This window comes from Ovis aries, chromosome 1 (genome assembly GCF_016772045.2).
Source record: "Ovis aries strain OAR_USU_Benz2616 breed Rambouillet chromosome 1, ARS-UI_Ramb_v3.0, whole genome shotgun sequence".
NCBI classification, from domain to species: domain Eukaryota; kingdom Metazoa; phylum Chordata; class Mammalia; order Artiodactyla; family Bovidae; genus Ovis; species Ovis aries.
The window spans coordinates 106,946,897-106,960,798 of NC_056054.1; the positions used below are offsets into that span (position 1 = coordinate 106,946,897).

At 42.6% G+C, this 13,902-nt stretch overlaps 1 protein-coding gene across 11 annotated transcripts in view; it reads right to left on the bottom strand.

Moving 5' to 3' along the window:
* Window positions 1-13,902, bottom strand: part of ARHGEF11 (Rho guanine nucleotide exchange factor 11) — a 112,224-nt gene that overhangs the window by 77,877 nt on the left and 20,445 nt on the right. Inside the window, exon 1 of one of the 11 annotated variants that reach the window (XM_060402966.1) lies at window positions 6,280-6,314. The exons of the other annotated variants lie outside the window; for them this stretch is intronic. Coding sequence (XP_060258949.1) covers window positions 6,280-6,299 — 20 coding nt within the window. The 5' untranslated portion in view covers window positions 6,300-6,314. Of the gene's footprint in view, window positions 1-6,279; window positions 6,315-13,902 lie in introns of those variants that run through there. 11 annotated transcript variants of the gene reach the window in all.

Genomic DNA, 13,902 nt, shown 5'->3' on the forward strand with positions numbered 1-13,902 from the left:
GCTAGTAAAGTAATGCTCAAAATTCTCCAAGCCAGGCTTCAGCAATACATGAACTGTGAACTTCCAGATGCTCAAGCTGGTTTTAGAAAAGGCAGAGGAACCAGAGATCAAATTGTCAATATCTGCTGGATCATTGAAAAGGGAAGAGAGTTCAGGAAAAACATCTTATTTCTGCTTTATTGACTATGCCAAAGCCTTTGACTGTGTGGATCACAAGAACCTGTGGAAAATTCTGAAAGACATGGGAATGTCAGACCACCTGACCTGCCTCTTGAGAAACCTATATGCTGGTCAGGAAGCAACAGTTAGAACTGGACATGGAACAACAGACTGGTTCCAAATAGGAAAAGGAGTACGTCAAGGCTGTATATTGTCACCCTGCTTATTTAACTTCTATGCAGAGTACATCACGAGAAATGCTGGGCTGGAAGAAGCACAAGCTGGAATCAAGATTGCCGGGAGAAATATCAATAACCTCAGATATGCAGCTGATACCACCCTTACGGCAGAAAGTGAAGAGGAACTAAAAAGCCTCTTGATGAAAGTGAAAGAGGAGAATGAAAAAGTTGGCTTAAAGGTCAACATGCAGAAAACGAAGATCATGGCATCTGGTCCCATCACTTCATGGGAAATAGATGGGGAAACAGTAGAAACAGACTTTATTTTGGGGGGCTCCAAAATCACTGCAGACGGTGACTGCAGCCAGGGAATTAAAAGACGCTTACTCCTTGGAAGGAAAGTTATGAGCAACCTAGACAGCATATTCAAAAGCAGAGACATTACTTTGCCAACAAAGGTCCGTCTAGTCAAGGCTATGGTTCTTCCAGTGGTCATGTATGGATGTGAGAGTTGGACTGTGAAGAAAGCTGAGTGCCGAAGAATTGATGCTTTTCAACTGTGGTGTTGGAGAAGACTCCTGAGAGTCCCTTGGACTGCAAGGAGATCCAAGCAGTCCATCCTAAAGGAGACCAGTCCTGGGTGTTCATTGGAAGGACTGATGCTGAGGTTGAAACTCCAATACTTTGGCCACCTCACATGAAGAGTTGACTCATTGGAAAAGACCCTGATGCTTTTGGGGGGCAGGAGGAGAAGGGGACGACAGAGAATGAGATGGCTGGATGGCATCACCGACTCGATGCACATGAGTTTGGGTAAACTCTGGGAGCTGGTGATGGCCAGGGAGGCCTAGCGTGCTCCGATTCATGGGGTCCCAAAGAGTCAGACACGACTGAGCGACTGAACTGAACTGAACTGAAACTTAACAAAAGAAGTGGAAGACTTATAAAGTGAAAACTAAAAAACATCATTGAAAGGAATTAAGTGAAAAGATATCCATGTTTGTGGGTTAAAAAATTTGATTGTTAAAATGGCAATACTCCACAAATTGATGTATAGATTTGGTATAATCCCTATCCAAGTTCCAAGTCATTTTTTTTTTTTTTTTGGCAGAACTTCACAAGCTATTCCTAAAATTCACATGAAAATAAACAGCTAAAACAATCTTGAAAAAGTTGGAAGTGAAAAGTGAAAGTGAAAGTTGCTCAGTTGTGTCTGACTCTTTGCAACCCCATGGACTGCACAGTCCATAGACTTCTCCAGGCCAGAATACTGGAGTGGGTAGCTTTTCCCTTCTCCAGAGGATCTTTCCAACCCAGGGATCGAACCGGGGTCTCTTGCACTGCAGGTGGATTCTTTACCAACTGAGCTATTAGGGAAGCCTTGAAAAAGTTGGAAGATTCGTATTTCCCAATTTCAAAATCTATAGTAAACAAGTCAGAATGGGACCAGCATAAAGACAGACATTTAGGTGAACAAAACAGAGAATCCAGAACTAAATCTCCATATTTACAGTCAACTTTTGACAAGGGTGCCAGGACAATTCAATGGAGAAAGAACAGTCTTTTCAATAAATGAGGCTAGAACTGGAAATCCACATGCCAAAGAATGAAGTTGGATCCCTACTTCACACTGAATATAAAAATTAACACAAAATGAATCACTGACTTAAATGTAAGAGCTAAAACTATAAAGCTGTCAGAAGAAAACAGGAGTATATCTTTGTGATCCTGAGTTAGGCAATGATTTCTTAGATATAAAGTTGAAAGCATAAGCAACAATAGAAACAACAGAAAAAATAAATTGGTCTTCATCAAAATTAAAAACCTGTGCTTCAAGGGACAACAGCAAGAAAGTAAAAATGCAATCCACAGAATGGGAAAAAATATTTGCAAATCACGTGTCTGATAAGGGACTTGTAACCAGAATATATTTTTTAAAAACTCATAAATCATCAGTTAAAAAAAATCATGTCTGACTAAGTCGTGTCCAACTCTTGTGATCCCATAGATTGTAGACGCCCAGGCTCCTCTGTCCATGGCATTTTCTAGGCAAGCATGCTGGAGTGGATTGCCATTTCCTTCTCTAGGAGACCTTTCCCACCCAGGAGTCAAAGCCAGGTCTCCTGCAAAGCAGGCAGATTCTTTGCTGACTGAGCTTGAGGGAATCCCACCAAAGATAAGACAACTCAATTTAAAAAATGGGCAAAAAATCTGAATAGACAGCTCTCTAACAAAATACAAGTGGCCAATAAGCACAAAAAAAGCTGTTCAATATCATTAGTCATTAAAGAAATGCAAATCAAAACTACAATAATTCACACCCACCACACACTCTGGTGGCTAGAATCAAAATAATGGCAAATAATAAGCATTGGTGAGGATGTGGAGAAACGGAAACCCTCAGATATTGCTGGTGAGAATGTAAAACAGTGCAGCCACACTAACAACTGCTTGGCAGGTCTTCAAAATATTAAACACAGAAATACCATATGACCCAGCAATTCCACTCCTAGGTGTATATACCCAAGAGAACTGAAAACATATATTTACACACAAAGCTGTACACAAATGTTCACAGCAGCCAGTGTTCATAAAAAATGAAAAGAGGAAACAAGCCAAACGTCCATCAACTGGTAAGGTGATAACAAAGCTGGTGTATCCACACAATGACATATTAACTAGCGTTAACAAAGGGAATGAAGCCCTGATACATGGTACAACATGGCTGAACATGCTAAGTGAATGAAGCCAGTCACACGGAAGACCTCATGTTGTATGATTCCGTGTATGTGAAATGTTCAGAAAAAACAAACTCATAGAGACAGAAGGCAGACTCATGGCTTCTTGGAGCTAGGGCAAAGGGTGGGCAGCGTGCGAGGGCAATAACTGCTAATATTGGGGAGAAAAGATGCTAAAATAAGACTGTGGTGATGGCCTTACAATTCTGTCAATAAACTAAAAACCAATTAATTGTATATTTTAAAAGCGCAAATTTACGGGATGTGAAATGTATCTCAACAGAGTAAACAAAAAAACAAAGAGCCACCCACCCCTATCTTTTCCTGGTCTCACTCATTAGAAGCAAAGATCTTTCCTAGAACAGTCACACGAGGAGTTGCCTACCTCCCTCTCTCATACTCTACTCCAGATGGACACCTATCCTTCACGTATCCAAAGTAAACAGTTTCTCTGTCTAGTTATCAGTTTGATATTTTTGCCCAGTTATCTATGTTGAACCTGGCTGAAAAAGAGAATCTACTTCACAGTATTGTTGTTAACTATTGAACACCATTTAGAACAGTGCCTGGTATACAGTACATGCTATTTAAGTTTTAGTTACTATCATCACCATCATCACCATCATTATAATTGTTGAGCCATTCATTCAACAAAATGTATTGAGTGCCTAACGTGTATGAAGAAGCACTGCTAGCTTTCATGGAGAAAAGCAAAATAAGACACAAGTCAGATTCTCCTTCCTTGTCTGACGCAGTCATTGAGGGCCTTCATTCAGATAAGGGTGCCATTTTGGGGGGTTGATGGGACAGTGACATGGGAGAGGGAACGTGGACGTCACAGGTCAATATTATGTGGACGCCTAATCCTATGCTCTGCTGCCGCTGCTGCTGCTGCTAAGTCGCTTCAGTCGTGTCCGACCCTGTGCGACCCCATAGACGGCAGCCCACTAGGCTCCCCCGTCCCTGGGATTCTCCAGGCAAGAACACTGGAGTGGGTTGCCATTTCCTTCTCCAATGCATGAAAGAAAAAAGTGAAAGTGAATTCACTCAGTCGTGTCCGACTCTTAGCGACCCCATGGACTGCAGCCCACCAGGCTCCTCCATCCATGGATTTTCCAGGCAAGAGTGCTGGAGTGGGGTGCCACTGCCTTCTCCGTACGCTCTGCTATCTAGTGCTGAACATCTATAACTGACTACAGGCCTGGACCACTGGCCATGGTTGCTCTACTCTAGAGAAATCGTGTTTATTTCCAGGACTGAATTCCACTTCCCTCCCATCACCTGTACTTGGGCCTGTTTCCAACTCCTTGTATATCCCATCCCAACCCACACAGATCAGGAGCCTTGTCCAAGGCACAGTCATTTTGGTTTTCCCTCTCCTGCTCTAAGTAGCCCAGCCATGCTCGCCATGCTCACTCCTTGTATGTCTAGCAAACTCCTGCTCCTTCCTCAAGCTTTATATCAAACACACACTAACGCTCTGGTGAAGCATTTCCCTGTCTCTTCTCCAGCAGTCGCTCACTCTCCCTCCCTTGGTTGTAGCACCCCTTACTCTATAGAGCAAAGCTCTGTCTATGGGTCTCTTCCAACACACTGAATTCCTTGAACATATTTTCTTTTTATCCCCTAATTCCTATGATTTTCATCTCCACTCCACCTCCTCGACTCAGTCCCAGAGCTACGCACTTTGGAGCCTAACAATGTTCAGAATGCTCCATCTTCGAGGACACGAACACCAGCTCCCCTCACTCTCGCTCCCATTCAGTCCTGCTAGGTCTGCTCTTTCCACTGTAAGTGACCTCACCAGACCCTTCCATTTTCCTTCCGGTGTCAGTCGCCTCTTGGCTTCTCTCCTGTAGCTGATCACCTAAAGTCACAATCCTGAATCCTTTGTACCCCTGAGACGCCTTCAGATCTGTCCAGCAAACCAGCACTGCAGCAAAGCTCCCATCTGTGGCCTCTGCGCCTACTGCCAGCCAGGAGGACTCCGATGGGAAAATGACCACACTTCCACGTGGCCCTGAGTGCAGACCCCAGGTCTCCAGCCTCTGCCAGGCCTTTAGTGCCTCCAGCCAGGGCTTCACTGGCCTTGGCCAATTCTCTCTTTCACATCCCTTCCACCAACACTCCAAACATTTATGGCGCTCCCCAAGTTCCATATTTGAAGTCTGCCCTCAGTCTGACATGAGGTTGTTTTTCCTCTGACCTCACTGAAATAACCAGAGTCCTTAGGCATCTGCTTCAGGATCCTACTTCTACTAGTGAGCTCCTCAATCGGCCTTCACACACACCTTAGCTGCTTTCCACTAGTCAGGACCCTCTCTCGAGGCCCCTCCCGCCATCCTCTCTGCTTCCTCAGGCCCTCCTCCTCTCCTAAATCTTCAGCATTCCTCTGCTTCTATTGGCTCTACGAGCTCAACCTATAAATTTATGCAAAGCTCCCTTAACCTGAAGAAAAAGTATTTCCTCTGCCCTAAAGCTCCTTCAGCTTTTACCAAGTAATTTCCTTCCTGATCCAGACTTCTGGAAAGTTTAGAGGAGTCTACACATACTCTCTTCACGTTTTCACCTCCCACTTACTGTCCAACCCACTGTAATCTGACTTCTGCCTCCAGATGCTGGTGAGATTGTCTTCGGTGAGACTGCTAACCCTGAACTGCTAACAGTCCTGTAACCGGAAGTCTGAAGGTGTCTTTTCTAGATCTCACTTCACTGGACTTCTCTCTGTCCCTGACAGTGCTGATCTCCTTTGTTTGGGCCTGCGCTCTCCTCACAGGGGACAGCGTCTATCCCAGTGCTTTGAGCAGCCCCTGTAACACTGATGACTTCCCGAAGCTTGTTTTCAGCCCTCAGGCTCTCTCAAGTTTCTGACTTTCCTATGTAACTTTCTGGGAGACACCGTGACCTACAGACACTCAAACTCAAGGCACGGAAACCCTCTTCTTTGTACATCCCATTTCTCTCCTCCTCCTGTCTTCTCTCTTTCACCCGACACAGATATTCCACCAATCAACCCTGACTCTTCCTTCTAACCACATACGCAGTTCAACAAGAAATCCTGCCCATTTGATACCAATGTTTATAATTCTCATTCCTTCCCCGCCTTTACTTTAGGACTTACAAGAGACCAAACGGCACTGTGCTTAGGAGCACAGACTCCAGAGCCACAGAGCCTGGATCTGAATCCCAGTTCCACCACTTACCAACTGTGTGAGCTCCTCATCCTCAGTGTGAGATTCGGACACTGACAGTACCTAACTTGCAGGGTTGTTATGAGCAGTAAAGGAGTTATTACGTGCAAATTGCGCAGAACGGTGCCTGGTACACAACAAACACTGTGTTAGTTTTCTTTAAACAAACAAACAACACAACACAAAACAAACAAGCAATTTCACTGCTCCCCTGACTGGGTCGGTTTTCTCTGCTCTGCGCCCCTACCTGCAGCGCACACCGCGGCGCTGCACTCACCCTGCGCTGAGCTGTCTAACAGTCCGTGAGGCAGGCGGCGTCTTCTTCATTCCTGCAGCAAGGCCTCTTGTCACACTCGCACTGCAGCCCTCCGCAAGGCACAGGGTGTGAGTGTTAACAACCATAAGCTCACAGAGGGCCTTAACACACGCAGCACACGCATGTGCGGCTCACTTCTTAGCCCTGAAGGAGAAGCAGCACCGGGAGGGAAAATCGGCCGCCAGATTATTAGTGCACTGGCCCGACGGGTCCGTGAGCTGTGCGCGCTCACTCACTTAGCCAACTGTTCACTCAGGTCCTACCATGTGCCAGTCACTCTCCTATGCTGGTCCCTGCCCTCTGGGAATGTTCAGTTCAGGAAAGCGAGAGATTCTTTTTGCAAAAAGGTGACAGGAAGAAAGAGATCACGACTACCAAGGTTTTGGAAACAAGTAAGGAGTGTGGATCTCTTAAGTTTTTAGTCTTCCTTTATGATGATAAGCATAATTTCTCACCTCTAAAATGAAAAATGCTGTTAGTATTTCTTAAATTATATCACTTTGCAAACCAATAAAATACCAAATTATCTACCAAAAAGAAAAAGTACCTGCAATCACTTACTCTCTGGTGATCTGGAAAATTTTCCTTATCCGTAAAAAGGGAATAATCCTATATTATTTAGAGGAGCCCAAAGCATGACAACTATACTAAAGAGAAATTATGCACACACACACACACACACACACACACACACCAGTGTCTACTTAGCACCTCCCACTCACCAGATTCTGGGAAATATGCTGGGGCTACAAAGTCAGAAGCGTAGTTCCCCTTCAATGCATATGACAGGTGAAATGCAAAGACCTCAGGAGTTGCTATGAGAATTTTAAAAAATAATAGGATACATGCTAAAATGCTTTAAAAAAAAAAAAACTGCAGAAATGGGGCAATAGTACCAAACCATAGGTTTCTTAAGAATACACAGCATAATTTAGTATTAAGAATAACATGATATTGGGCTTCCCCGAATCTGCCTGCCAATGCAGGAGACCTAGGTTCCACGCCTGGTCAGGGAAGATTCACATGCCACGGCACAGCTAAGCCCATGTGCCAAAACCCCTGAGCCCCTGCTCTAGAGCCAGGGAGCCGCCGCGCCCGAAGCCCTTGTGCCCGGAGCCTGTGCTCTACGGGAGAAGCCACCGCAGTGAGAGGCCAGTGCGAGGCAACTAGAGAGGAGCCCGGCAGCGACAGAAAGAGCCTGGGCAGCAGGAAAGACCCAGCACACCAGAAATACACGAGTAGAAGAGAACCATGGCATCAAACATCTCTACTCCCACTGCTCCTGGTCAGTGAGATTGAGGCTGGAAGCAAAGACTGTTGCCTTCATGTTAAGATTAAAAAAAGGAAGAAAGAGAAAAAGAACTATAGATGAAGGTGCAGTCCATTCAGACTCTCAATAATAACAAAGTGAGTACAGTTGTACTTCGGTATCTATGGGGGATTAATTCCAGGGCCCTTCCACCTGCTACTCACACTGGCAGATACCAAAATCCATGAGAGCTCAAGTCCCTAATATAAAACGACAGAGTATCTGCATATATCCCCTGACATCCTCCCGCATCCTTTAAATCATCTCTACATTACTTATATAATTACTTATATAATGTAAATGCTATGCAAATAACGGCTGATGCACAGCAAAGTTTTACTTTTTGGAACTTCCTGGAATTTTATTTTTTTGAATAATTTTGATCCAACATTGGTTGAACCCATGGACGCAAAAACCAAGGATACGGAGGGCGAACTGCAACTAACAATCAGGATGGGGAGGTGTCTAATTTTTCAGGAGAGTGTAGCTTAAACGTCTTCCTATCAGTGGTCTCTGAGCATTCCTTCGTCAATCATACTCATCCAGAGCAGCAGGCCTGGAGAGAGCGTTCATTCTTTCCCCTGATTCTGAACCACCCTGCACTGAAGCGCTTGTATCGTAACTGCTATGGCACTTACTACACTTATTTGTTAAATTAAAATTACTTGTTTAGGGGGACTTCCCTAGTAGCCCAGTGGTTAAGACTGTAGCCTCCAAATGCAGAGGGCTAAGGCTCAATCCTTGGTCAGGGAACTAGATCCCATACGTTGCAACTAAGACCCAGTGCAGCCAAACAAATAATTTAAAAAAAAATTACTTGTTTATACTTCCCTCTCTTCTGTTAGTCACTAGATACTGACTGATACACAGTGGATACTAAATGTTCACTGGATGAATAAAGGAATGGATAGGAGGATTTAATAATCTCCTTTTTATTTTTAAAGAATTCCTAGGGAGGGAGAATCCAACATCTGCTTCACATGTCTAGCGAAAAGTTATAAACTCCTAGATTTCCTCCAAAACTCAAAAAATATACAGATTAGAAATAAAGAGGCAGGACTTCCCTGGTGGACCAGCGGTTAAGAATCTGCCTGTCAATGCAGGGGACACGGGTTCAATCCCTAGTCTGGGAAGATCCCACATGCCGCAGGGTGACCAAGCCCGTGTGTCACAACTGTGGAAGCCCAGGAGCCCTACAGCCCGCGCTCTGCAGGAAGAGAAGCCAGCTCAGTGAGGAGTCTGTGTGCTGCAACCAGACAGTAGCCCCCGCTCACTGCAACTACACAAAGAAAGCACATGCGACAGTGAAGACCCAGCACAGCCATAAATAAATTAAAATTTTTAAAAAATGAAGAGGCCAGCTCATTATACACAAACATGATTTAGAATCAAACAAGCTGGTTCTAAAATGTTAAGGAATTAATAAAAAAGCCGTGAGAATTAGAGGTTAGCAAGGTAGCAGGATTCAGGGAAAATACACAAAAACTAACTGTGTCTGTGTGCATGCTCAGTCGCTCGGTCGTGTATGACTCTTTGTGACCCCGTGGACTGCACACCGCCAGGCTCCTCTGTGCCAGGAATTTTCCAGGCAAGAATACTGGAGTGGGTTGCTAGTTCCTTTTCCAGGAGATTTTCCCAGCCCAGGGGTTAAATCTGCATCTCCTTCGTCTCCCGCATTGGCAGGTGGATTCTTTACCATTGCATCACTTGGGAAGCCCAACCGTATCTGTACATACGGACAAAAAATTAACTGAAAACTGACATTTAATAACTGCCATTTAAAGTGGCATTCAAAACACGAAATATTTAGGGGTAAATCTGACAAAAGATGGGCGGCACCCGTACACTAACAACTAAAAAACACTGCTGAGAGAAGCTAAAGACCTAAACGGAGAAACACCCAGTGTTCATGGATCAAAAGACTGAATACTGTTAAGACGTCAATCCTCCAAACTGATACAGGATTCAACACAATCTCAACTGTAATTCCAAAAGGTATTTCTGTAAAAACTGACAAGCTGATTTAAAAATCTACATGAAAATGAAAAGATAATTCTGAAAATAAAAGAATGTTACAAAACTTGTATCTTCTGATACCAAGACTATAAAATTATGATAACCAAACTAGTGTTACTGACAGATGAATGGTACAAAGTAGAGTCCAGATCACATATATGTTCAACTGATTTTCAGTAAAGGTTCCAAGGCAACTCAGTGATGAAAGAACACTCCTTTCAATAAACAGTGCTAGAACTACCAGACATTCATACATCAAAAGAGACAAATAACCTCAACACTTATCTCACACCTTACTGAAAATAATTAAAAGTAAGGCATAGATTTAATTTAAGAGTCAGGACCATAAAACTTCTGGGAGAAAATCTTACTTTGAATTTGGCGAAGATTTACTTAATAAATGCAATGAGTATAAATTATAAAACAAAAAAATTGATATATTGGATTTATCAAAATTAAGAACATTTGCTCTTCAAAGACATTATTTTGCTGCACGTAAATCTGAAACAAATTTTAAAAAACATTGTTACAAAAATGAAAAAGTAGGTCACTGGGAGAAGATAGTTACAAAAGCATACCTGACAAAGAAATTGTATCTAGAATATACAAAGAACTCTTACAATTTAATAATTGAGTTAATACTGAGCAATTATGCTCAATTAAGAAATGGACAAAAGATCTAAACAAACACTTTATCAAAGAGGACATATGCATGGTAAACAGGCACGTAAAAAATGTTCAGCATCATTAGTCATCAGGGATATGCAAATTAAAACCACAGTAAGATATGACTACATGCACATTAATATGGTTAAAATTAAAAAGACTGACCATACCAAGTGCTGGCCAAGACACAGAACAACTGGAACTTTCATACACTGCCAGTGGGAAAGTAAAACTGTGAAACCACTTTGGAAAACAATTTGGCAATTTCTTTTCTTTCATTTTGTTTGGCAGTTTCTTAAGATACAACCCAGTCAATCCTTTCCTAGGGTTCACAGAAGAAACACGAGAACAGGTGTCGGCACAAGGATCATACATATTTATTTATGGCAGTGTTACCTGTGGTAGCCCAAATGTCCATCAACAGAATGGATACACAAATTATCCATACGATGGACTAAAACTCAGCACAATGGAATAAAATTCAGCAATAGAAAGAATACACTATTGATACATACAAAAACATGGATTAACCTCAAATAATTGTGTTGAGTGAAAAGAAGTCAGGCAAGAAAGAGGGACACAAAATATAATTAATTCCACTTATACAGTTATAGAAGATGTGAACTAATCTACAGTGAAAGAAATCCCCAAGGGCAGTTTCCTGGGGATGGGAAGGAAGAGAAGAGAATGAATGAGATTACAAAAGGGCACGAGGAAACTTCTGGGCGCTGATGGGTATGTTCCTTTTCTTGACTGTGGGGACAGTGTCACAGATGTCCACAATGTCAAAATGCATAGAATTATGCACCTTAAATGTGTGCACTGACTGTGGACCAAATACACCAGAACAAAACTATTAAACAAACAAACAAAACAACAACGCCTCAACAAAGACATTTAAGTGGGGGAAGTATTCTGGGTCCACTGGAAACTAAACACTGCTCTTTTCAATGACAGACATGCAGGCAGTCTCTATTAACTGGTAACACAAGTCTGTCCAAAGGCCTTCTCTTTAGTATTCATGTCACAGTGCTGCTAGACCTTAAAATGAGGCAATGGCTTCTGGACTTAAACTAGGAGAAAATCACAATATGTACACTCTTCAATTTTATCTGTTTATACAACAAATGCTTACTTAATCAACTGATGCACAGGCAAGTCCCAAATACCCACATTTGGAGAGGCCGCACAAATAATCAGCAAAAATACATAATCCAAAAAGCATTTTCATTTCCCTTTGTAATTTAGCATGTGGCCCTGTTTTACAGAAGATATATGCTTAGGGATGTTGGGCTCTGACTAACGTTAAACATTCTTCCTCCTCTCCCCTCATTTTATACTAGAGCAGGAGCAAAGGCGTTCACAGGTGGCAAGAATAAATTACAACGATGACATGGATGCTGCTGCTGCTGCTAAGTCACTTCAGTCGTGTCTGACTCTGTGTGACCCCACAGATGGCAGCCCACCAGGCTCCCCCTGTCCCTGGGATTTTCCAGGCAAGAACACTGGAGTGGGGTGCCATTGCCTTCTCCAGATGACATGGATAGAACAGTTGAACTACATGTAGACAATTAGAACTCAAAAGCATTGATACATATCCACCAGTGTTATACACTTACAAGTAAACGTCTGCCCACATGCTCCCCACTCACTCTCCTTAGCGCGCCAGAGGAGCTTTTCTGGGTCTCTAAATGCTTGTACTTCAATGTGGAATGTGCTATAGCTTGCTTATGTACACATCAGAAAAGATGAAAAAAGCAAAGGTCTAATGCTGAGATTCTGTCACTAAACTCTCAGCAATTACAATCCCTGATGTTTCAGCTGCTATTTAGGAAGGAGGCAGAGAGCCAGGTGTGGTCGGGGTACACAGCTCAGGTAGAAGAGAACTGTTCAAGAGGATACCAGGACTTTAGGCCAGCAGAGTATGCTGTTCTTGATGCTTTCAGAGGGGCGCTACATAGATGCATCCTTCCAGTCCTGGAGCCTTTATTGAGTATTTATTTGGGCACAGCACATGCTGAGCGCTAAAAAAGAAAGAATAATCACACCTGCATCCTTGCTCGGCAATGCTTGTCATTTAAAAAGAGACAGTGACAAGGACACATTCAAAGTCAAATTAATAACCACCACCGATATAAATTTTACTATCATTCAAAATGCATCTAACATTAAGCCTTAATTGTGTGGCCATGTAATGGGAGTTTTAAATCTGAGTGACCATGATAGGATTTCAAAAAAGAAAAATCAGTCCAAAAACAACTGTTGGTTATCTATGCTAAAAAGATGGGCAAAGTAAAGCAGTGGTAAGAAAATTAGACTGAATTCAAAAAGTCTTGCTTTCCTATTCTATTCCTGACACTATGCAGTCACAGGAAAACTGCTTAATTTAATCTTCAGTTTTTTCATGAGAACCCTAATCTCACAATGTGTTCCAAAGATTAAATAACACTCTGTGTACAAAGGTTACCATCAGAATATTAGTATACAGAATTCAGCAACATGTAAAAAGGATTATACACCACAACCAAGTGGGACTTACCCCAGGAATGCAAGGTTGGTTGGCATAGGGCATTTCTCTAAAGAAAATATACAATGAGCAGGCAGACGAAAAGATGCTTAACATCATTTGTCATGAAGGAAATGCAAATCAAAACAATGGGATTATAATGACAGGTGCTGGAGAGGATACAGAGAAATAGAAACCGTCACAGATTGCTGGTGGGGATGTAAAAATGGCACAGTCACTTTGGAAGACAGTTCAGCAGTTTCTCAAAATGCTAAATACAGGGCCATCATATGATCTAGTCATTCTCCTGTGAGGTATGTACTCAAGAGAACTGCAAAGAGGGACTCAAACATACCTGTGTGCCAATGTTAACAACAGTATTATTCACCAAGCACCAAAATGTGGGGACAACTCAAGTGTCCACCAGCAGGGGATAGATAAAAAGATGGTACATATACGCAATGGAATACGGTATTATTCAGCCATAAAAAGGAGTAAGAGTTTGATAAATGCTACAACATAGATGAAACCTGAAGATATGCTAGGTGAAATAAACCAGATACGAAAGAACACATACTGTATGACTCCACTTACATGACCTGTCCTGAATAAGCAAATCTATCGAGACAGAAAGTAGATGAGTGGCTGCCTGAGGCTGTGGGGAGAGGGGAATGGCGGGCGACTGCTAATGGGTGTGAGGTGCTTTTTGGGGGTGATGAAAATGTCTGGTACTAGACAGTGGTGATGGTTGCACACTTGAGGGTGAATTTTATGACATGTGAATTGTATTTCAATAAAGCTGTTATTTTAAAAAAAAAGGCA